Source organism: Exserohilum turcica (genome assembly GCF_000359705.1).
Source record: "Exserohilum turcica Et28A unplaced genomic scaffold SETTUscaffold_20, whole genome shotgun sequence".
Classification (NCBI taxonomy): domain Eukaryota; kingdom Fungi; phylum Ascomycota; class Dothideomycetes; order Pleosporales; family Pleosporaceae; genus Exserohilum; species Exserohilum turcicum.
In genome coordinates, this window is record NW_007360026.1 from 204973 (window position 1) to 228659 (window position 23687).

General features: G+C 55.4%; 8 protein-coding genes across 8 annotated transcripts; 1 reads left to right on the forward strand and 7 right to left on the reverse strand.

Annotated features, from left to right (window-relative positions):
* Positions 1-401: 401 nt before the first annotated feature.
* On the reverse strand, positions 402-5305 carry SETTUDRAFT_131131 (uncharacterized protein; the record flags this gene model as incomplete). The annotated part of the gene is made up of 2 exons (XM_008027792.1): positions 402-4443; positions 4493-5305. The coding sequence occupies 2 exons, from the start codon at positions 5303-5305 to the stop codon at positions 664-666; spliced, it is 4593 nt and encodes a 1530-aa protein (XP_008025983.1). The 3' UTR covers positions 402-663.
* A 488-nt stretch (positions 5306-5793) lies between these two features.
* On the reverse strand, positions 5794-7419 carry SETTUDRAFT_177263 (uncharacterized protein; the record flags this gene model as incomplete). Its single annotated transcript, XM_008027793.1, has 2 exons — positions 5794-6693; positions 6740-7419. The coding sequence occupies 2 exons, from the start codon at positions 7417-7419 to the stop codon at positions 5868-5870; spliced, it is 1506 nt and encodes a 501-aa protein (XP_008025984.1). The 3' UTR covers positions 5794-5867.
* Positions 7420-8162: 743 nt separating this feature from the next.
* SETTUDRAFT_169145 (uncharacterized protein) lies at positions 8163-11613 on the reverse strand. Its single transcript, XM_008027794.1, has one exon. The coding sequence runs from the start codon at positions 11499-11501 to the stop codon at positions 8358-8360; it is 3144 nt and encodes a 1047-aa protein (XP_008025985.1). The 5' UTR covers positions 11502-11613; the 3' UTR covers positions 8163-8357.
* A 1935-nt stretch (positions 11614-13548) lies between these two features.
* On the reverse strand, positions 13549-15694 carry SETTUDRAFT_28380 (uncharacterized protein; the record flags this gene model as incomplete). Its single annotated transcript, XM_008027702.1, has 4 exons — positions 13549-14170; positions 14230-15246; positions 15312-15585; positions 15646-15694. The coding sequence occupies 4 exons, from the start codon at positions 15692-15694 to the stop codon at positions 13549-13551; spliced, it is 1962 nt and encodes a 653-aa protein (XP_008025893.1).
* A 1024-nt stretch (positions 15695-16718) lies between these two features.
* On the reverse strand, positions 16719-17418 carry SETTUDRAFT_169146 (uncharacterized protein). Its single transcript, XM_008027795.1, has 3 exons — positions 17290-17418; positions 17094-17213; positions 16719-17023 (listed from the first exon to the last, which is right to left on the reverse strand). The coding sequence occupies exons 1-3, from the start codon at positions 17290-17292 to the stop codon at positions 16826-16828; spliced, it is 321 nt and encodes a 106-aa protein (XP_008025986.1). The 5' UTR covers positions 17293-17418; the 3' UTR covers positions 16719-16825.
* Positions 17419-17719: 301 nt separating this feature from the next.
* On the forward strand, positions 17720-18321 carry SETTUDRAFT_110043 (uncharacterized protein; the record flags this gene model as incomplete). The annotated part of the gene is made up of 2 exons (XM_008027796.1): positions 17720-17956; positions 18133-18321. 2 exons carry the CDS (start codon positions 17720-17722, stop codon positions 18319-18321), a joined length of 426 nt encoding a protein of 141 aa, XP_008025987.1.
* Positions 18322-18642: 321 nt separating this feature from the next.
* On the reverse strand, positions 18643-20330 carry SETTUDRAFT_109831 (uncharacterized protein; the record flags this gene model as incomplete). Its single annotated transcript, XM_008027797.1, has 2 exons — positions 18643-20063; positions 20117-20330. The coding sequence occupies 2 exons, from the start codon at positions 20328-20330 to the stop codon at positions 18643-18645; spliced, it is 1635 nt and encodes a 544-aa protein (XP_008025988.1).
* An 868-nt stretch (positions 20331-21198) lies between these two features.
* Positions 21199-23290, reverse strand: SETTUDRAFT_39506 (uncharacterized protein; the record flags this gene model as incomplete). The annotated part of the gene is made up of 2 exons (XM_008027715.1): positions 21199-21491; positions 21544-23290. 2 exons carry the CDS (start codon positions 23288-23290, stop codon positions 21199-21201), a joined length of 2040 nt encoding a protein of 679 aa, XP_008025906.1.
* Between the last annotated feature and the right edge of the window lie 397 nt (positions 23291-23687).

The window sequence follows — 23687 nt, forward strand, 5'->3', positions numbered from 1 at the left end:
CATGTATGTATGTATGCATGCACACAAGCAAGCTAATAATGCCCTGCAATAAACCTCTCGTCATGCCCTGGCCCCAAAAGAAGAAGAGGAAGAAGAAGAAGAAGTATATATAATGAAAACAAGAGAGAGAGAGAGAGAGAGAGAAGAAAGAAGAAAGAAGAGAAGAGTAAGAAAATTAACAGTAAAAAAAAAAACGCCATCGCTAAATGCTGTTTTTGGTTGTCCTAATAAAAGCCCTTTCTCCCCCCCCCCGTCCCCGCATTTCATTCCCGTGTGCTGTCCCATTCATCCTTGCTTGCTTGCTTGCTTGTCTGCTTGCTTCAATTGATGTGGTGTTTGTGCCTTCCTAGTCCCAGTCCTGCTTTCGCTTGTATGGATGTGTATGTGTGTGTGTGTGGGCTGGAAGGAAGGATACGACGTATATGTCGCCGGGTAAGATAGAAAGAAGAGGAAGAAGAAAAACCAAGGTACCATGATACCTTATACCTTATAACACCATGAAATGCACGCAACTCTCTCTCTCTCTCTCTCTCTCTCTCTCAATGTCTCTGTCGCTTTGCTTCTTTCGTCTCGTTTGCTGTGTATGTGAGAGAGCGCTCAACAGTCATCAATACCGTCATGTTAGAATGGTCGCTCGTCGACCCCTCCGGATAAGCGAAGAAATCATGACTTTCGATCCATGGGCAGTTTTCCCCGTCCAACCTTCAACTTGACCACCAAGCGCGGTTTGTCTGCACCGCCCCGCTCCACACGAACCAAACCGCTCTTTCCAGTGCCATTTCCATTCGCATACGCACCCGTATCAAGACTCTGTCGCTTGATTGGCCTTCCGTCATCACCGTGGTTCACAATCAGCTTACGCTTCTTGGGCTCGCCTGTAAAGCGCGAGAGAAGACGTGGTGGAAGCCGTAGCTTGACGATTTTGCTTCTCTTGTGCTTGATGACTGGTCGTGCGGCTGGATGTGGCGGAGCTCCAGCAGGGCGAGATGGCGGAACAATGGTCGGTCGAGACGCAGGTACGGCGCTGGGACGTGGCGATGGAGCAGCACTCGATGGTTTGGATGGCACGGTTGAACCATTGGCAGTCTTCGTCTTGATCTTGAGTTTGGGAGCAGGTAGCGGAACCGGCGATGAAATGGCAGGAGGCGTGGCAACAGATTTTGGAATTTTGACGGTTGTTGGTGCTGACCTTCCGTGTGCAGAGCTGGAACCAGAAGCTGATGAGGGAACTTTTGGCGGAAGCACTGGCGTTTTGGTAATTGGTTTTGGAGTTGGTGCTGGAGCCGCGGCTGGCGTTGGCGTTGGCGCTGCTACCGGAGTTGCTACTTTGGGTGTTGCTGCTGGAGCGGCCACTTTCTTCATTGGTTGCTGCATCAATGGTATCTCTGGTGTGGAAGCTCGAGAATCCGGTTGACCAGGGGTAGGAGCGGATGCAGGGGCAGGGACAGGAGTGGAGATAGGAGGGGGGACATGCACTGGCTGTGGTTGTGGCGCTGGAGAAGGCTTGGTCGACTGAGGAATAGGGGAGGGTGAATGATGGATTTTGGGCGAAAATACAATAGACTGGCTTCGTGATTTCGCCGGGGCAGAGTCGATGCCTGATGGAGGGGATGAAGCACTCTTCTTTAGACCACCAATCTTGAGCGACAGCTTGGGCTGTCCAGGTGGCTTCGCTATCGGAGGTACTGGCTCTCGTACAGGAAGAGGCGGAGCAACCGGAAGAACAGGTGCAGGAACCTTGGCAACCACAGGCCGCTTGGGCGTGGTTCGAAATTTGTTGGTCTGCTTGAAGCGCAACACTGCCTTTCCAATGTGTTCTATCCTCCAGTAACGTGGAAGAGCCAGTTTAACGGGTAGCTTGTTGACCTTTTTGTCGTCAAAGATCATGTCGCAAATGTCCAAAATCTCAATCACGTCATTGAGAGACAGTGCTGTAGACTTGAGAGCTTCCTCCAGAACCGAACGCAAAGTCTGGTGGCCTTGCAGATCGCTCTTCAAACCTTTCAGAGCCCCCTCAAGGGTCTGACGGGCAAGAGCTGATGCGCGCTCGGCATTGCTTGCTTCGTTCTCAACCACGAGCGTATCTGCAGCCGTCTCAGCAGCCTTCTCTGGTGCCCAGACATCGCCCGTGGCAACCTGGCCAATGGCAAGGCCAAAAATGCGCAGCATTTGTTTCCTGAAGTATGGCGAGGGATCCGACTTGATTTCGTGAACCAGGAACCTCATTACCGAATCTTTGCGGAACATGCCCAGGCGAACGAGACATTCCCACGCTTTCAAGCGTACATTGTCTGCATTCCCTAGTTGCGCATACTGCATGAATTCCGTAGGCTTGAAAGGGACGACTCGGCTCGTGACCAGCTTGAACGCACAGTCCAGCGCAGTAGTCGTGTACACGTTTTGGTACGTGGGAATCCATTCATCGAGTCTCTGATGGCGGGTAAGCTCTCCAATGGCCTTGTTCATAAAGTCTTGTTCTTGGGCCCATTCTTCATGGCTGAGCTCAGAGTTGACGTTTGTCTTGGTGAGAGTTTCCGCTAGACATCGCATCAGTGTAGCAATGTAGTGATCATCGCTGTAATCGTTTCCGCGGTTGTCGTTGTATCGCACCAGGTCGAGGAGGAAACGCTTGGCTTCTAGGGGTGACCTGCCGTCTTCGCCCTTGATCTTGGCAATAGCTCTGGGAATAGCGCATTGTATCAGATACATGCTGCGATCAGAAAAGTCATTTGATCGAGTCATTGGCGAGTTCGGCAAACAGAAGAGCTCACGAAAAGCCTTCATCAGGTGGAAGAGTCCAACCCACTCGGTTCGCTTGAGCGCACTCTGAGCGAGGACCATGGCTGCCATTGTTCGTATGCCATGAAAGTATCGATTGTCCATGAGCGTTTTGACCAGAAAAGTAGAAATCAGCTTATGACCCTCCTTGTTGGCAAGAAACTGTATCGACTCTGCTTGTGCAACAACATCCTTGTCCTGTTGCAGTTGCGAAACGTACATGTAGGACGGCATGTCTTCGATATTGGTCCGGCATATCCATTCAAAATCGGCGTCAATACGGATCCATTCATAGGCTTCCCCCTCCTGCTTGGCTTCGTCTTCCGGTGGCCAGTCGTCCAGTCGCCACTCTTCATGTTCTTGCGGCGAGGTGAAAAGATCTCCCAACATGTAAAAAGTAACGTCTTCTTGCGTCTCGCCAGAAGCATCGAGGCCTGCTGCGGCAGCCATACGCTCTTTGTTCAATCGATTCCTCTTGAGGCGCTTGTATTTTGTATTGTATGGAATCTCCACTTTGACATTGTTGGAGTTGATATCGACGATGTGCTCGTAAGGTGTTCCGTCAGCCTCATGAATTCGAATTGTCATCGGGCCCACAAAAGTAGGATACCCTGTTCCTGATGGCAATCCACGAGCCTTCTCCTTTGCTTCGCGCATAAAGTCATCTGCCGCAAGGCCGTTGTCAAATGTTGTAATGGTTGAGTCGGCCTGGAGCTGCTTGATGGTAAGCTGAACCACCTGCTTCTTCTTGTTGAATGAAGGAACGCAGTGGAACGTAGGGCATCCTGAGCCAAAAATCCATTGCTGAAAGAAGGACTCGAGCTTCTGGTGTCCCACTTTCTCGCAAATATCAAGGAAGTCGTCCGTAGTGATGGCGCCATTGGGATACTTGCCTTGACGGGCATTGAACAGCATTCGGTACAGGCACCGGTCAACACCATTCTTACCGCTCTGTTTTACCAGGCGGTTGTGCAATATGGAAAGGACCATGAGCGATTTCAGTTCCATAAATTCGACTTCGCGAGGATCGAGCTGTATGTGCTGTCCTAGCTGCTGGAGTGACGGGCGTTTTCGGTCCATGTAAATAACCTTGTCCACCATCAGCTTTTGCCTGAACCGCCAGTCGTTCCGGCCAAAGAGCTCTTTGAGGTAGAGTTCGGCCATGAACCATGAGCCACCGACGATGATCCAGTAGTCTTGCAGATGGTGGGCAATGACATCAACTCCTATCCACTGGCTGGCTACCGCATGCACCAACACCCGGGTGGTGTGCTCGAGTGGCTCCCAAACGGTCTCCGGAAACAGCAGACGCGAACTGCAGATCGAGAACGAGGCCGTGTGCGCCGTATCGCAATCAAGATCGTCTACAAATGCGAGTTTGTACGAATTACCAAAGGCATAACTCTGAAAACGCTCGGTAAAGGAATCCAGGGCTCGTGCAAGCATCATGGCGCTATTCCGGACTTCATTCTCCTTGCCTGGCAAACAGAAAGCGTGGACCTTGATGGCATTCTCGCCCAAGCGTTCGTCGTCAAGGGTATCGCGGTATTCGGAGAGGTCGACATGCTCGAAGGGCCCAATAACGAATCCAATGTGCTGTGGAAGAACGGGGGTGTCGCATGAAAAGCTCGCAGTTTTTCGTGCAGGGTCGGCAGGGTCGAGGATCTATACGTGTCAGCATTGCGCATCAAAGTAACCCGAACCAAGTACGCACGTCATCTGTTAGCGTTCCAGAGCAAATGACCTGCATTTCCATGGCCTTTTCTTCCTCGGACAGATCGGCTTGCTCGTCGTCCACATCCAGCATGACACTGTCGGCCTTCTCGACTCCATCAGCGGGCGCATGGGCGCTCGCATTGGAGGCAGAGGATTTGCTGAGAGCATCGCCTAGCGTCCGCGGATAGCGAATGGATACGTCGAAGATGCACCTCGTCTCGCCGTCGTCTACGCACGGAAACAGGCAGGACGCAGTACCGGGAAAGGACGAGTTGCGCGTGTAGGCATGCGGGAAGCGAGAGTCTCCATCCTCGACACCGACAAAGTGGAGCGCATCCCGGAAATCATCTAGTTCGTACTCAATCTCGAGCTTGAGTGGCGCGTAAAAGGTACCCGGGGCATCGTCCGTCATGCCGGCCTCTGAAGGCCTCACTTCCCGAATCTTGACCCGGTCAGGCACCACAATGTACAGCTCATCCTCGCCGCCCGAAGCATGTCGCGCTATGCGCTGTTTGATAAAATGATATTGTTCGAGGTCGGTGCCAGGGTAGAGCGTCAGGCGCTGGTGCAGGTTCGAGTAGCTAAAGGCGGCCTTTTCTCCCTCGATGCGGATGCTGGTCGGTCTCAGTTGTCGGCAATTCAGCGTAATTTCCCGCAGTTGCGCCTTGTCTGGCTGGATGTCGAGCGTGGTAAGGCCCTTGACCCGGAGCGGTGCAAAGCTAAAGTCGAACTCGAGCTGCTGCTTCAGCAGAGTGAAAGAGTCGCCCGACGAGGCGTCGACCACGGTGTCGGCGAGCTCGAGGGGCGCCATGATAGGCGGCGCAGGCAGTCCTGCTCCCGAATGTGCGGCCGGGCGGGGGGAGGAGGGGGATGCGTCGAGTGTTGCGGTGGTGGTGGACGCCCGGGTCTGCGATGCGCGTTGTTCGGGAGTATCGCGACATTGGACGCCAACCAGGGTGGTCCGTGCACACACTAGGCTGGCGCGCCAGGTTCCGCGCTTCACCACAACCCCACGTCACGGCTCCACCACGCTCGCCATGGTGAATGCAAATTGCCTGGGCCCCAACCACCAGTTCACGTGTCGCAGACCTTGCCAAGATTCACATGGCCGTCAGTCATGACGCGCGGCTCAGGTACGTATCGTGCATCGCGGATCACGTGCGCCGTCTCATCTCACGTCAGAGGAGAAAAAACACCATGTCCCAAATAGGTAACATGAGCCCTGCCTGTCCTATAATGGTAAGATTATCACGTCACTTAATGTATGCTATCCATGCCTATCATATCATGCATTTGATGGTTTCTTGAAGTATTACAGGGCCATTCCAGGGCTGTCAAATCGTCTAATCGGATCCATGCGGCACGTCTTGCCCCTAGGCAAAACTCCTCTTACGCATACCAACTTCCAGGGCGACTGGCTTCCGGAGGAATCCCTCCCGGGTGTCCATCGCACCCTGTCTCAGCTCAAACTCATACCGCCTGAAGACCGTCGACACAATCAGTGCCAGCTCCATCTCGGCTACGTTTCTTCCTACACATGCCCTGGGACCGTAGCTAAATGGAATGAATGCGCTCTTTTGCCTCTCCGTAAGCTTCTCCCAGCGCTCAGGACGGAAAGTATCTGCGTCTGGGCCCCAGATCTCGGTCGAGTGATGGATGGTGTATGCCGGTACAGAGAGAGCGGTGCCTGCGGGGTAGTGACGGCCTAGGATGGTGGCACCAGGACCAGGGGGGACGAGGCGTGGGAGACCCAGAGAAGATGTGCTGTGGATGCGCATTGTCTCTTTGATAACAGCATCCAAGTATGGCAGGTCCTTGACTTGGGCGTAGGTAGGAACGGCGTCCGGGTCTGGTAGCGCGGCATCTAGTTCTTGCTGCAGCTTTGTGATGACTTCGGGGTGTGTCAAACAGTGGTAGAGGAGTGCGCACGAGGTGTTTGAAGTAGTGTCCGAACCAGCAATCAATTGGGTCAAGGCCTCTGCGGTGAGCTCTTCACGACCTAGTTTGTTGCCACTTTCATCGCGGCCCTCCATGAGTCGGGCGAGTAGGTCCACACGGTCGGATGGTTTCTCCAGACGGGCATTTACACGGGCAATTGCCATACCTGCAAGATTCTCAATGGCTTTCATACCTTGGCTGAAGAAGGGGTCCGGGAAATATTTGGCATAGGGCTTGATGGCAGGGAAACATCCAATGGTTCTGTACGCTGTTAGTTTACGAAGTTGAAAACAAGTATCCAACGTACCCGCTGACTTCTCCCCTTCGATTCAACACCTCAATAGCCGGTGCATAGGTGATTTTTCCTCCTATGCTGACCTCTGCTTCATCCCGGCCTTTTTCCAGCATGCCAAAGGGGGCTCCAAAGGCCAAGTCACCAATGACGTCGAAGGCGAGGTAGTTGAACCAGTTCAACGCATCCATCTGATACCACCCCCCCTTGACGCTGTCGGCACGAGTGTCCCATTGCTTCTGCAGCATAGCTAGGTTGTGGTGGATGTACTGTTCGAATTGGAGAACACTCTTTGCAGAAAAGGTGTGGGCCACCGTCTTCCTCTTTCTTGTGTGTTCGGCGCGATCTCGCGTGTTGAACAGGCCCCTCCTAATCGATACAAAGGCGTCATAGTACTCACTCTTCAAAAATCCATTACCGTGGCCGTAGACTTGTGTGATGGCGTCGGCATCCGCGATGCTGACATGGTGTGGCTGTAGACGAACAAGCTTTCCAAGCTTCTTGTGTGCTTCATGGACAGCAAGGAAACGTCTTCCCCGGCGGGCTTGGTACAGAAGCCACAGGTTGGTCCAGGCAGCAGGGAAAGGTGCGGGAATGTCGCGAATCTGCCAGTTCCGAAGGTAGGGGAGCAGATAGAAAAGAACCGGTAGAAGAAGGATCGTATAGGGAGTGAGGAGAAGCGATGTGAGAAGCATGATGGGCGAGCGTGGAGATCTGAGAGAGGCAGAGAAAACAGGTATCTAAGTACTCGTTGTCTGATGGAGCCACTTCTCAATAGCACCGAGCTCGGCCCTTTTGAATCGCAGCTTACAACAGTTTAATGAGCATGTCCTGATGCTCTTATTTTATAGTCAACACGTAGACCATGCCACCCTTGTACCCGTCTCTTCAACCCGTATGTCTTTTCCCGCTTTTTTTTTCCTCTCCATGGGGAACATTGGCGCGAAGCTTGTCGCGAGATGGTTTCCGAGATCTGCGCACAACGAACAAACGTCAGACATGCCATGACGATTGATCTAGCTTTCAGTGGTAGCCAATCAGGCATCCCCCATATTCTGCTCACGTAGCCTTGTTGACACTCCGAGCGGCTCGTATGCTGGGTGTTGTGACCCCGCCCTTCCCTAGTGCGCCGAACATTCTCCGCGTCTACATTCCTCCTTATCGGGAGCGGACGCCAAGTCAGCCTGCAGCCGATCGCGCTTAATCCTGCCCGAGATTTTTGCGTAGCTGTGGAGGAGTTGGAAGGGCGATGCTAGCAGTGTGGAGTATAAAAATGTCCCCACGCCAAGCGACAACATGCAAGGCTACCGACTTGTCTTCCGTGCAATGCTTGGTGCATGGGAATTGACGCAAATAAAATAAGCTCGTGTGCGGAACCGGTGGGTATGCACGTCAGGTAAGCTCAGCAGAGTCACCGCACGCGTGGGCCGTCAGCATGTCTCAAAAGGGTATTACATTAAGAAACCAACACTGTCTATACACAATGTCATCCCACTACAAATGGTCTTCAACTGAGTCAGACAGGTCTTCCATCCACTCCAATGTCAGCAAAACGCCTTGTGGTATCATGCCCTCGAATCATCCATTCATGACTCGTTCCTATAGCCTGTGTATCCTCCAAGAGAATGTATACTTAGTTGTTTTCTTCGTCGTCCGAGAAGAAGTTCAGAATAGCCTTGACCGCCATGGGGCCCAGCCCGTGAGGCGGATAGCAGATGTAACTTGGGTCGTCCGTCGCACCCAGTTTCTCGCGAAACTCCGTCTTGTTGGTGAGCTTGAGCTCCGTTGCAATTGCGTGGTAGGCACGGCTAAGAACCTTGACACGCGTGCCCTTGACGTTGTGCCCAGGAGTGAACTTGGCGCTGGCACCACCACCAAAGGTGACGCTTGTAGCGCCGCTTGCTGCAACCTGCTTGAGAGCATGGGTGACGATCTGCTCGATTGAGCCACCGGGTGCGCCAGGGAAGTCAAGCGAGTACTTGACTTGCCAGCCATGGTCTGGCGACAGTTGAGCCATGGCTACAAAGGCAACAATGGTGCCATCTGGTGTGGCCGCGACGTGGTACTGGCGATGCTCCTCGTCCTGCCACGGGTGAATGTTGGTCAAATGGACCTGTTTGCCCTTGCGGTTCTTCAGCCAGTCCTCCACACGAGCGTCAACCTTTTGCTTGACATCTGGCGGGGGTGGCGACCCGATGGCATAGTCAGTAATCTTGACGCCCTCCTTCTCAGCGTGACGGATCTTGCGCTGCACATCCGAGTCTTTGTCGGCGGGGTTGTGTGCAGGGTCTACACGTTGCTCTCCAGTAACGGAGAATGTGCGCCAGTTGAACTTTGTCGCCAGGACATCCTCGACGGCCGATCCCACAAGCAGCCAGAGCGGCTTGAGGTTGCGCTCCTTCTTGATATACTTGAGATAACCAGCAATGGTCTTCAGATACTGCGACTCGTGGCACAGAGGATCACCAACAGTGATGGCGAAGCCATCTTGAGGCACAAAACCAACAGCCGCACCAGTTGTGTCGTCCCGCCAGATTTCAGTGCGGGGCTCCAACCACGACGTGTTTGTGGCATCCCCGTAATTGGCGATGAGCTTCTCAACAGGCTGGAAGTCTATCTTGGCCACAGCGCGGTCTTGTCCTTCCCATGGCGGGTGCATGGTGCTGGCTTCAGGGTGACGCAGTTGTTTGATGACCGGCTTCTCGGGCAAGCTCTTTGGATCACGAGGGAACATGGACGCATGGCGAATGTTTCCGAGACCCATCATCAACATGAGAATACGCTCAAGACCGATGCCGCCACCACCGTGGGGAGGTGTACCCCACTGGAAGGCCTGGATGTATTCTTCCATGGAGCTGGGGTCAATCTTGAGCTTGCGCATCTTGTCCAGCAACATGTTGGCGTCGTGGATACGTTGACCACCACTGAGAATCTCCTGGCCTCGACAGAAGATGTCAAACGAGTTGGTGAGATTGGGGTTGTTTGGATCGTTCATGGCATAAAAGGGTCGGGCGTTTGCTGGGAACTTATCCAAGATGTAGTAGTCGGTTCCCAGCTTCTGCTTGATGACACGACCAAGCTGGACTTCGTCCCTGGTTCCCATGTCCTCGTTCTCGTCAAGCTCGTTTCCGTCGTCATCTCTCCATCCGGATTCATTCAGCATGCGGATACCCTCGGCGAATGGAATGATGGGGGTCTCATCAAGCCAGACCAAATCCTCGTGAGGGAAGTGCTTCTTGATAATCTCAATCTCAGGGCGGTACTGCTCGTAGATGCCCTTGAATATGGCCTTGAACGTGCGATCCAGCACACGAAGGACCTCGTGGTAGTGCTCGTCAATCTGCATCTCAAGATCCAGACCAGTGTATTCCGTCAAGTGTCGGTAGGTGTTGCTGTTCTCGGCACGGAACACAGCGCCAATCTCGTACACCCTGCCAAAATCCGCAGAGATGGCCATCTGCTTGGCCAACTGAGGACTCTGGGCAAGGAAAGCGCCACGGCCAAAGTAGTCAATCTTGAACACGCTTGCGCCAGACTCTGTTGCGCCGCCTTGCAGCTTGGGGGTGTGGATTTCGATGAACCCCTCGGAATCGAGTTGTTGACGGAACAGCCTGCAAATACCAGACTGAATGCGGAAGATGCCCTGCGAGGCAGTTGTTCTCAGGTCGATGACGCGGTTGTTCAGACGGGTGCGGTCTGCAATCTTGACTCGGGTATGTCCCTCCTTGCGGTCTTCCTCTGCCAGCTTGGCAGCTTCAGCGTCGACCTCGGCCTGAGACACCTCGGCCTCGTTGACGTTGAATGGCAGGTTGTCTGTGACGGAGGCTTCCACGTGCAGAGCGTGGACCGACACCTCGACGTCATGAACGGTGGCACCGAGGACCTCGCCCTGCTTGGCCTTGGGCTCCTGCAGGATACCCTTGACGATGACGACTGTCTCAGCGTCTAGGTGCTCCGCCCAGTACAGCATGTATTTGGAAATGTCTGCGTGCTCCAAGAGCACGCCCTGAATTGTAGCGAGCTGCTGGCGGAACACCAAAAAGACAAACTTGGAGCTCATCTTCCGGAGGTGGTGGATGCGAGCGCGGAAGATGACCTCCTTGCCAACGTCCTTTGCGGAAAAGTCCTGGATCTTGTGGCGAGCCTCGTGTTTCCACTCGCCCGCGTAGCTGTTGGGGGGGATGACGCCGTATTTGGCTCTCTGCTCTGGCGTGAGCTCGGTCAGAGCCTGGTGCTCCATCTCCTTCCTCCGGCGCTCCAACTCGTGCTCCTTTTCGAGGTTCTGCTTGTAGCGCTCCTCTTGCTGCGCCTGCTTCTCGTGCTTGCGCAGCTGCCCGCGAGACATGGGCTCGCCGTCGCGGTTGAGGGGGGCATCATCGTCGCTCGAGTCGTTGCCAAGGTGGAGCTTCTCCTTGACAGCGCGCATGGGACTGTGGGCAGAAAGAGAGGCGGAGCGGTGGTGGCTGTTGGTGCTGTTGGTCATCTTGGAGCCAATGCGGCCTGGGCTCTCGGTGCGGCGGTGCAGGATGCCGCTAAGAGAGCCCCGGGTCTGCTGGTCGATGCTGGTCCTGCTGCCCGAAGGCGACGACGCTTCGTTGCGCTTGAATTCACCGCTGGGACGGTTGCCGAGCGTGACGGATGAGCGCGGAGTAGCGGCAGGCGAGTGCGCCCTTCCATTGGGCGTGGCGGGCGACTTGACGCCGCTTTTTTCAGAATCTGAGGCCGCACCACCATGGCTTGGCTTGAGTTTCTCTAGTGCTTTCTTGAGGGAACTCATTGTCGGGGGATGGCGCGCGAACTGAGCCCGTTGTGCGTGGTTAGACTACCTAGGCGCAGGGTGGGGCCAGCAGACGCGGGGGAGGGGTTGCTGGTACAGCGAAGGAGGGCGTTGGGGGGGCTTGGGCGAAGAGACGAGGAGCAGGTGAAGGAGAGCCAGCGGGAGCTGGAGCAGAGGCGAGCTGAAGTAGGCAGTGGCCAGTGGCTGGGGACGGCGTACGGCGGCCACGGCGGCGTATAGCGGATGCCGCGAGCGACGAAAGGGTGAATTGGCTATGACGTGACCGCCCGCGGGCGCGACCAGGTTTCTCCCCCTAGCGCGGCAAAGGCTTAGTCCCGATCCGAACAGCACCAACGCCGCCTGTGCGCAAGCGTGACGTAGCCAGTAATGGCCCATTGCCGCCTTCCTACCACTGCCACCACCACCACCACCACAACCACAACCGCTCGCCCTCCGCCAAAGTCACGGAGCAAAGCGTTGCCCGAGCATGACAAAAAAAATTTGCGCGCAATGCAACTGGGGGCCCCCGACAGGGGCTGTCTCGGGCGACGAAAACGCTGCATTGGCATGGCGTCGAGAACAGTCGACTGCACCCCCCCGCCGTCTTCCGCACACGTCCGCACGACCATGTGCTGACACATCTCCCCTATGGCCCAATCCGTCCTCGCTGCTCGCTGCTTGCGGCTACACGCACTGACAAGCATTGCTTGGTAAACTCTTCGACCAGCTCAGAGCTCTCTCGTGCCCTGCGCGCCCATGGCCGTGTCCGCTGCCCCCGGCGTAGTGAGCGCCTCCAGCAACCCCAGGCCATCAGTCATGCTCTCACATCCGCTGGTTGCCTTGATGACTACTCCAACTAGTGTTTGGCCGGCCTCCGATCAGTCGGCCAGAGGACATGTGCATGTCCGTCGTATATCCGCTTCCATGTCCGCTCATCGCGCCGGGTGAAACCGGCCCTAGTGCCCTGCTGCCCATGTGCATGCACTTTCGCCAGACCATGGCATTTTGCCGGATACCCATCGACACTCTCAGCCGCCTCCCAAGGTACTCACACTCGTCCTCCACCAGCCGTGCATTCCAGAAAACCGGTTCACCTGGCTACTCGCTGCGTCACCGACACTGCAATCAGCCACACGAATAACCGACATCGACGATCGCATGGCCTGGAGCAGCCTCTGCCAGGCACACTTTGGCCCTGGAGATCGCATTCCAGCATGCAATCAGCCACGACTTGCCGATACCCGCCCTTCTCCCCCCACGAGCGCCTCAATCGGCACATGGTATTTTGCAGAAGATGACCTGGGCAGGCAAGCCAAGCGCTGCATCTGGCACAAATCTGAGTGGACTTTGTCTCAGTTGGGCGCACAACCTAGCGGCAAAGGAGCACCCACCACATCTGCTATCTTCCATAAAGCTCCTATTACCCACGTCACAGGGTCTTGCTACCCACCTAGTTCCAGGGCGCTTCTCCATCAGCCACCTGCGCTGATGCATTTTTTTCTTGGACCCTGTTTCCCATGATTCCATTACAGATCCTGCACACCGGTCTCGATTGCAGAGTGCACCACAATTTATAATTGTTGGCCCTGTCAAATGACCGAGCTCAGTCAATATCCCTACCACATGTCTACCGCGCCCACGATAGCAATAGTGATAGTGCGCCTAGCGGCTGCATATGCACTTTAAATCCATCGATGACCTCACATGCCTGTGTTGATCAAAGGTGAAAAATCTACAAGCTATAGCTACCATGTCGACCTCGCCACTCCAGGCCCCACGATGAATCAAACCTAAAAGCATCGGACCGACGTTACCACCACGCTATGCCTCTGTGGAATAAACTGAAGCTCTGGTTGTCTTTTTGCTGATTTTCGGAATGGCCACACGGACAGGAGCGCGATTCTGAGTTCCAACGGGCAGATGACGCTGCATACAACATAGAGCCATACTATGAGAAAATGGGCCAGACAAGCATAGAAATGAAAGCACTGGCATATCAGTCAGATGTAAAAATACAGCTTCCGACCAACCCAAACCAGCCTTCCGCCTACGATTGACCCAAAATCCAAATCTCACCATTGCTCGAAGTATCCGACGTCATGAACAAGCGGCCCTGAGCATCCCATGCCAATCCCGCAGGCCTAAAGCACCCCGAGCTGTATCCCGGCCCATTGCCCTGACACTTCTCTACAGCCGGGTTGTAAAAGATATCCTGTGCCGCCGTGGTGCTAGTCAGCGGCTCGACCGGCGTGTAGTTACCATCAGTCCCCAGCTTGAACTTGACCGCCACCAGCTTGAACCCCGTGACGGGCGACCGATTCCAGCTTCCATGGTATGTAATGTACATTGTGGTGCTGTCGGCATCAAACTTGCAGTCAATGGGCGCAGAGTGCGGCTGCAGCGTCATCTTTGGAGCCGTGGCCCGCTGCACGCACGTATCGTCGTTCATGCTGCTCGAAGGGCTCTGCGTGAACCAATCGCCCACTTTGAAGACTTTGTCGGTAAAGTCGCTTGTCTTCCACACGGTGAAGCAGTACGGGTAGCCGTACCAGTTGTCGTTGGGCTTGGTCACATCGCCCATGTAGTGGACCTTTTCGCCGGGATTATCATTATGAATGTCTTTTCCGTTGCGCGTGAACTGGTCGCCGCTGTTTTCTACGCCCCAGAGCCTGTTCACCATATCAGCCTACTGCTGCAAGCATCCAGTCTTTGCGTGATAAACACTCACATGTTGTTGCGGTCGAAGCAAATGCCAACCTCGTTGCGCTGCCCATATCCAGCATTGTAGCCCGCAGATACGTAGTTGTAGCCTCCGCTGGGCACCTTTGACATATCAAACACCTTGATAATGGCACGCCCCGTCTTGGGGTCCGATGTGGCTTGATCGATATTCGAATTCGACCCATGGGACACGACGAGCAGATTTGGGTTCTGCGGCGCAATGGCAAGCGTGCGTGTGAGATGCGAGCCGCCATTGTACATGCCCGTCACGACCGTCGTTCGGGTCCCGAGCGTACCGGCCGCTGCATCGTATGGCCACGCGTAGGCCTGCGTCATGGAACTTGCGTACAGCGTCTTGCCGTCGGGGCTCAAGGCAATGCCGTGGTTGAGATTGTTCTGCGATATCAGCATCTTTGTAGACGTAACGCAGCCATCAGCGCCCATCTGGTGATACGATATCCCCTTGCCGGACTGCACCACGAGCATGTTGCCTGCCGTGTCGAACTGGATGCTGCGGGGACTCGTCATGCCGCCCGCAATCTTGGTGGCCTTCCATCCGGGGGCCAAGGAGCCCTGGAATGCAGGGCTGCCGGCGCCGGGGCACGACGTAGGAATGGCGGCCGTGGCAGCTGGCTTTGCAGACGCAGATGCCACGACGCTTGTCACAACTGTGGTTGGGTCAGCAGAAGGACTGGGCAGAGCCGGTGTCAGCAAGTTTGCTTGAACCAGAGAATCGAAATCTGAAATCCGTGCTGCGTCGAGGTTGTGGATCCATTTGCCCCAGGCTTCGTGCACGTTGAAGGCAGAGTCGTTGCGCGCGGCGTCTTCCACAGCTGAGACTCCATATGCCCAGGCAAACTCGGTGGTCCCGGTGCCGTTCAGAGACGTGCGTGTATCCTCGCTGTTCTGCCATCCAGTACACCCTTTACACAGGGCATTTACCGTCCAATGTGTAGAATGTGCCCTGGTCCCCTTGAGATACGTATGTTCCGCTCCATTGTATGCAAGCGGCAAACCAATACCACTGTCCATTGATCAGCCAAGCTTCCACAAAAACAAAACACGTATAAGTACAGCATTCCAACGTACAAAGCGAAGCGCGCGGAAATCGTCCCAGACGGCCCGTTTGGCCACGCAACGCTCAGCGGATTCCACACCATGGTGCCGCCCCACGAGAAGCCAACCCACGTGTGAGCCACGGGCGCCGTAATCCGGACAATGGCATCGTACGGATCCGTCGCGTTGGCTGGAAGTGCAACGCCAAATGTCATTCCCGTCTGCGGCTCCGTGTACGCCGAGTACCGGATCTTGGTCTCGGCGTCGTAGATAATGGTAGATTGTGCCTCACCTTGTTGAGCCTGGGCTTTTCATGGCGCGGTCGTTAGTAAGGAGGTGTTGACTGGAGGGAGGACTGTAAACTCACTGTACCCAGCGAGTGCGGCGGCACTGCCGAGGATATGGGTGTACCGCATACTGTGTGGGTTTTGCCGTGTAGTCTATCTACGTTACGTTGCGTTGCGTTGCGTTACTATGCTGTAGCTAGTTCAGTCCCTCCCAACTCTTTATGTGTCCAGTTTCCAGCATTCTCGTGGCAAAGCAGGAGATATGATGATCCCGGTGTACCATGATTAACAGCCATCTGCAATTTATGCTCATTCGTCTTGTATACGATAGATGAGCATTCTGGACATGGCCCGGAAACCCCCCTACTCCCATCAGCCAATGCTCGAGCTGGAATGTAGCATCTGTGACGAACTGGGGCACACGAAGCTGGTGAACTGAGGCCTTTGAGCATCCTCGATACGCTTCAGCCTGAGTGTAGACATAGAATACCTGGATTCATTGGTAGCTGTCGATCAGTCATAGTATACTTCTTGCTTAGTCCATGTCCAGATGCCATCAATTTTGATGAGCGGCATCCGTGCCGTGCTCCGGATCTATGCGTGCAATGGTCGCGATTTGCTCCTGTGGTGCTACCGAATGGTGCCAAGCACTTCCACGTGCTGGGTGGGAGACGGCAGTTGGCACGCGAGGCGGGGCTGGGCTAATCAATTGGCGGGGAGGTTTCCTTGGTACGAGCGAGAAGGTTGTGTGGTGATGTTGCATTTTGCCGTGGGTATAGCCCGAATCCCCTGGTAAATATGGTTGTGGGGAACGTGGAGATTGAGATACGGGATTGCTCCGAGTCTATTCCTGAGCTTGAATAGATCAAGACGACGTTATCCTTGGTCTTGAGTGTCTGTATTCCTGAGCTTAAATATATTTAAAGGTTATCGTCCGTGATGGTCCGGAGTGACTCGGAGGATACGAATGTCGGGTTGTTGGCATCCGATGCAGGAAGATCCATCATTAACCCGATAGTGCATTCAAGCCTTGTGCATGACCACTTCAACTGGCAGTGCATCGCAGAAGCCCGGATATGGAAAACTGGATCCATAAAAACATTCTCAAGTAGACATCGAACTTCACATGCATGTGAAATCGGTAATGTTGGAGCAGAAACCCACGTAGCATTGATGAACTTCGCAGTCCGATGAGCCTCTATGCTGCATATATACACCTCCCAACCTCGGTTGAGTGCATCTCGCCCAACTCTTCACCAGCTAAGCGCGCTTGTTCATGAAGGCATTACCAAAAGTCCACAGACCAAACGTAGCCAGAATGCTCAATCCAATAGGCAGCGGCTTTCCAGACTTGATGGCACGGGGGATAGAGCTACCAGCCAGGATGACCGAGGCGAGAAGCGCCAGCTCGACACCGTATGCAGCGCGGCTGTTGACACGGTAGCCACCAAGAATGTACTATGGAATATTAGACGCCGGATTGAAAGCAGGATACGATAGGTAGTGCAGTAAAGGCTGAACAACGTACCAGTAAGCCGACGGTGCAACCAGCAGCAATGGATGGCACGGATCCCGTCCTCACGTATCCGGTGATGCCGCCTCCAGCGGTGAGGGCACCGAGGACGAGAGCAATGTTTCCGATGGAGCTCTACACGTCTAATCAGCAGCTATCGTCCGGGTGGGCTCCTGACTCGTGCACGAAGCCTGTTGAGTATGATGCTTACCATTGTTGTTTTGTATTCGAGGCCGAGTTTGAAAGAGTTCAGCTACGTATACCACCAGAACTACAGATAAGTTTTTTCACGGCGCAGGAAAACGGAAAGCAACGGAACGGCGGCGAAAGAACAGGTAGCCTGCGGCGCAAGATAAACGATGGATGATGCGGGTTTGCGGGGGAAAGCCTTCAGCGGGACATCCGAGCTCCGACGCTCTTTGCGCCGAACAGGGGTGACCCATGCTCTCTCTCTCTCTCTCTCTCTCTCTCTCCCGTCGTAATCCCGCCGCCCTTCACCGCAGCTTGGACCAACCACGAACATCTGGCCTCAAGCTCACACATCCACCACCACCACCACCACCAGAAACACCCAACGCCCCTCGTCTCCGCGCCGCCCCCACGCTCCTTGTATCCCAAACAGAATTCCCGCATCCCCCAATATGGCGCCGAAACAACGTTCCGCCGACTCAAGCGCTCGGTCGTCGACGCCTTCACGAGCTGCCAAGGCAAGCAGCAGCAGCAGCAGCAACACGAGTGCCCCGGCCATTGTGCAGGGCGTATGGGATAAATACGTTTCCAAGACGCCGCAGCGCACAAAGCTGCTGGATGTGTTTCTCGTGTTTCTGATGGCGGTCGGCGCGCTGCAATTCGCCTATGTGGTTCTAGTTGGCAACTTTGTACGTCTCTCGCTGTTCCCCCCCCTCCCCACCACCTCTTCCAGCTCATCTCGCGCTGCTGAGAGAGGAGAGGTTCATGTCATTGTCTTTGACACCTTCCAATTGCTGCGAGGAGACAGATGGTGGAAAAGAAATATGGTGAGAGAAATGTATGCTAATAGATTATGTGTTTCCAGCCCTTCAACGCCTTCCTCTCAGGCTTCAGCGCAACAGTCGGTCAATTCGTGCTCACGGCCTCGCTGCGCATCCAGACGAACCAGGAGAACAAACAGCATTTCGAGAGCATCTCGCATGAGCGTGCCTTTGCCGACTTTGTCTTTGGAAGCTTACTGCTGCACTTTTTCTGCGTCAACTTTATCAACTAGATCAGCGCCCCTGGCAGTAGAATGAGGAAACAGCAAGAGTAAATGAATGAGGTGCTTGCTTCCATCCAGGATCAAAGTCCGTTTACTATGAACGGAGCGGGGACATCAGGGCGTTGGACGGGCACAAAGGAGAGGAGGGTGTTCTACACACGACGCGGAATTTCGATGTATCGATTACATGTAAGAATACCAAACGGCGATGATCAGTCAAAGGCTTCAGGACTGTCAAGGCTGGGGGGCAGTAGCATGAAATCTGAACAGACGTCTTTCTCATCTTGGGCTACTACACCAAAAAAAAGTGTGCAAAGCCCCTCCTCCTACCTAGCTTTCCTTTGCATACTCGCCCAGTCCAAACTCCTCTCTCACCGCTTCGCCCAGCCGCCTAATGCCCTCTTCAATCTTCTCCCCGGGAGCCGCCGCATACGTCGCTCTAAAAAACAGGGTGTTGTGCTCCTCGTCGGCATCGGCGTAGAACCAGCTGCCGCGCATGACCAAGGCACCATGGCTGATGACGCGCAGAAAGATGCTCTCCTCGATGCTCTCAATCGTCTTCTCCGGATACGCAGGGTGCTTGCGGAAATCAATCTGCATCCAGTGGAACATGCCGGCCATGGGCGGCTTCCACGACATGACGTCGCGCGGGAGGTACTTTGCACACGCAGCGAGGATCAAGTCGCGGCGCTGCGTGTACTGCATGCGCATGTGCAGCAGCCAGTCGAGGTAGCCGGCGTGGCCCCAGTGCTCGTCGAGCAGCTTGAACAGAATCAGCTGCGCCATACCAGCCGGGTTCTGCGTCGACACGTCGGCGTGCTTGGAGTAGCGCTCGACGACGTCTGCGGGCGCCGTGATCCAGCCTGTCCGCGAGCCAGGCGCTATCACCTTGGAGAACGAGTCCATGCGGATGACGCGGCCGTCCGTGTCCATGGACAGGTAGCTGGGCACGAGCGACTGCAGGAACTCTGCGTGCGACGACGGGGGCGGCACGGCGGGCGCATTGGGGCCTGTGTAGGGCTGCATTTGGAGAAAGTAGTACGGCTCGTCTTCGATGATGTGCACGTCGTGTTTCTGGCACACCTGGTACAGTTGTCTGCGGCGCTCGGCGCTCGACGTTGCGCCCGTGGGGTTGTGTCCTGTGGGCACCGTGTAGAGGAGATGCGGTTTGCGGGCGCCGCGAGCGGCAGCGTCCCAGTTGGAAAGCAGTGTGTCCATGGCGGCGGGCAGGAGTCCTTCGCTGTCAACCGGCACGCCGCACACGCGCACACCCATTGGCCGGGCGGTTTCGACAAAAGCTGAGAATGTGTACTCCTCGGAGAGGATCACGTCGCCGGGCCGTGTGAGCATCCGCAGCACCATGTCAGTGGCAGATGTGCTTCCCACCGTCATGGTGCACCTCCAGTCCTCATATGGCGGGTCGTGCACCAGTTCCGTGTGCTCCGTCATGAAGCGCAGGAGCTGTGCTGCGCCCGAGCCCTGGCCGTAGTTGAAGGCGGTAGCAATGTCAAAGATGGATTTGTTCTCGGCGAGGTCGTGTTTCCCTGCCGTAACCGTCACGCCGGACTCTCTGGTTTCGGCCTCGGAAAAGTGGCCAACCCTAGGCACCTTGACGGAGAGCTCTTCAAAGGGAAAGTACTCGCTGGATGGCAGTCCGCCTCCGAGAGAAATAATGCCCGGTGTACCGAGATACTTGGCTGCCTCTTTGAGAGAGTTGCCCTTGCGAACAGTGGCCTCGTGGGTCAAGATGTCTGGGTCCCAGTTAGCCAGCAGGCACGCAACGTCCAGCTCAGACCAAACATACGGCGCCATGACTTGGCCTTTGGTTTGTGCTCGTGCGACCGCAGTCTAAAGTTTGCAGTGTCGGATGGCGCTGCTACACCCCACTGTGCGGCACTGGTCTTCTTCCTCCTGGCAGGAATCTCGTTGCTGTGCACAGGCGCCGTGAGAGGATTGGGAATGGTAACGCCGGATGTGTCCGAAGTGGCTGATACCTCGACTGCAGAGGGCGGTGACATTGTGTGTATGGCTTCCACTTGCGGCTTCTGGTATCGAGGGCAAGTGCAGAGTGCGGACGAAATGTCATGGGAGCATTGCGTTTAAATCCAACCCCGTCGGAATCAATGCCAGTCGGTCAGTCAAGCCACGCCCTACGAATGTAGTCCGACGCAGACATGTGGAGCCGCGAACCTGCATGGTATGCTTTCGGTATTAGCGGCTAGCCACGGGCTGGGGAAAGCGACAACAAGCGACTCCACCAGGCGACGCATGCCAAGACGATGCCATCAGTCTTATCGTCAACGCCTCATGCTCGTCGCATGCACATGCACGTCCATCTCGCAGGCGCAAACCCCACGGGCTGTAACTGGGCCATGCGCATGGGCGGCGCGCGTCGAGTACCGCGGGAATGGGGCATTGACGCGGTCGAGGCGTCGAGGGCGGACGCTGTGGTGGTTCAACATTACGTAAGACAAGGCCCCAGCCATTGGCCAATCGGCCTTGTTGGCGCACCGTCACGAGGGCGCATGCCATGTGCAGGCCCAAAAGCCGGTAGCACCCGCGTTGAACAGACAATAACCTTTTTTTGAATTTGGTCTTCAATCTCTATGCAACACCATGTGCTCCGGGCATGCTGTCTTTTAAACACTACCAAACATGCTCCCGCCAAGACTGGTAGGGTATTTTGCCGCTCAGATCCAAAATGCAATACGCAACAAATGCACCAGACACCCTAGATCCCCCAGCCGCCTATTAAAAACCTTGGACAATGTTTTGATGATGTCGTAACACCTCAGCCTATGCAGAAAAAACACACACACACACACACATGCAAATCGGGTATAGAAACACGGTGACCAACGCACCAGCGAAGCACTTGCTGCCTCGTTACATAACCACACAGTTTTCATCCTTGTCCTTGGATTCTTTCCCGCCCTTCTCTTTGCGGAGTTTGCTCTTGTCATTCGAGTTTCCGGAACTCTGCCGCTGCGGTTGCGGCCGAACTTGAGGCGGAGGTTGCCCAGATGCTGCAGCTTGGATGATTGCGAGGCGCTGCTTGGCTCTTTCGTCTCCGGAATCGGCAGCTTTGACATACCAGACATTGGCTTCCAGAGGGTCTCGTCGACAGCCAATGCCCATTTCGGTAAAGTATCCACACGCATATTCTGCTTTTGGAAGACCTGCTTCTGTTAGCCAGCAGTCTCGACATGTGCATGACTCGATTGCACTTACCATGCCCGGCAGCCTTCTTTGCCCATTCGTACGCCTCGTTCTCGTCCTTCTCCAGGACCGGCTCGGCACCAACCAGACACCAGGCGCAGAGGTTCATCATGGCCTCGGGAATTTCGGCTTGCGCGGCGCAGTTGTAGTAGTGTACCGAGAGTGCAGCATCCTTGGGGCATCGCAACAGGCCGTGCTCATAGGCCTCTCCGAGCTTCAGAGCAGCCAGTGGGTGGCCGAGCTCTGCTGCTTGCGTGAATAACTGCACCGCATAGACTTCGTCCTTGAAGATGTCGTCGCCGTAGCCAGTCTCGTGCAGTAAGCCCAGCTCGTAAGGAGCCACGTTGTACTGAAAGTCAGCCGACTCCGAGGCTCGCTTGAGCCACTTGACACCCTCCCGATACTTGTTCTGAAGCCCCATATCGCCCGTCAAACAAGCCTTGCCAAGACGCGTCGCGGCCCCAGGGTGATTTTTCGATGCAGCGGCACGGTAGAACTGCACAGCCTTGGCGTAGTCTTTACGACAACCCCACCCAAACTCGTAGCAGAGAGCCGTACGGAAGCCAGACTCAGCGTGCCCGTGCTTACTGGCAGCCACGAACAAGGGGAAGGCCCGATCATGGTCGGGCTTGTCCTTGTTAAACAGGCCTGACGCATATCCATCTGCAAGATAGTATTGCGCAAACGGATAGCTGCGGTCGGCGAGTTTTTGGAGGATTTGCCGCGCTTCCTTAAGCAGATCGATCGAGGACATGCCGTGGTCGTTGCTGGCGCCCTCTGTCGCCATGACCTCGCGCGCAACCTGGATCATGAACAAGGCAAACTCGTATTGCACTGCACTGTCTTGGGTTTTCTTGACGTTGGCCCGGTACATTTCCAGCGTCTTCTTCTCGTCGAGCAGCGAAGCATTCTGCCCCACAACGCCTCGCAGGCCCGTATTGCCAAAGTTGGCCACGGGCGCAATCTGCTGGTTGTATGGAAGATTGGTCAAGTCAATGTACGAAGATTCCGGTCGCACGTCTGGTGAGCGGCGGGTTCCTGAGAACTGGCGGGCATAGTGGTTCGGGGAACCATTGGACTCTTGACGGTTTCGTCCGTTGAGCTCGGAGCCTAGAGTATATGCGGAGCTAGGCCTGGGGACCGTGGTGCGCGGAACTTGCAACGGGCCTTCTTGACCGTAACTGTGGACACGCAGATGGCGTATGCTATTGCTGTTTGAGGAATGCTGCGAGCCAGAGTGAGGCGATTGCGCCGTTTCCCGGGATGAATGTGTGGCGGGAGGCGGGGTCGGGTGGTCTGGGAGGCGGCCAGACTGGTACTGCTCTCGGGGCGTGTACACATGACCGAGCTCATCCTGTGCGGTGGCAACTTCCATGGCGGCGGTGTGAGAGTATCGATTCCCGTACGAGCCGTCGTTGGTGTGCACCTGTCGGAAGGGCGTGTCTTGGGTGGGTGGGATTGGGCCTAGGGAATAGCGGGCGTCGCCCGACTCTGAGGCGTCTCTTGACGGAGTTCTTGAATGGCCGTCAGAACTCTGAGCCAGGGAGGAGCCTGACTGTCTGGAATCACGGCCTCCGGTTATTGTCTCATCATGGCTGTCAAAGTTGAGCGAGGGTATGGAAGGGAGTCGCGCGGCGGCGGCGGGTGGCGCGGGCTTGCGATGGTGGGAATTATATGTGGCGGCGTAGGGCTCCTGGTCGAGGGGAACAGAAGGCAGAGGTCTCAATGGCGGCGGCGTCGACACAGTGGTCTCGTGCATGGCTTCGAAATTGTGCCGTCTAGGCCCTCTTCGTGAGATGCCTGGAGACAGTCTTAAGTCCGCCTCTATGCCCTGACTCGGTGTAGCGGCGGGGGTCTAAAGTGGTTTCCTTAAGCGGCCCCCTCAAAGTGCCAGCATCCGCGCAGCCGCTGCACGCAGCAAGGGGCCGTGTCTATTGGTGTACCGGGCTTTTTTTTTTCTCTGCCAGTCTCCGTCAGTGTGCCGACTGTGGTATGACAGGACGCAAGAGGATTTTGTGCAGCAGCCAGCACAGGATGCCGTACCCTGGACTGAAGATCTCAAGGACGGGGGGGCCCGGGGGCGGTTAGACTCACCCGTGGACACGCAAGTGCAAGCGTGATTTCCAAGGGTCCAGGTTACTCTGCGCGCTCGGTAG

Excerpts from the sequence above, each read along its gene's own strand:
- SETTUDRAFT_169145 (XM_008027794.1), bottom strand. The coding sequence starts at position 11,501 with ATGAGTTCCCTCAAGAAAGCACTAGAGAAACTCAAGCCAAGCCATGGT.
- SETTUDRAFT_169146 (XM_008027795.1), bottom strand. Across the intron at positions 17,024-17,093 it reads GTTGCACCGTCGGCTTACTG|TACATTCTTGGTGGCTACCG; the intron begins GTACGTTGTTCA and ends AATATTCCATAG.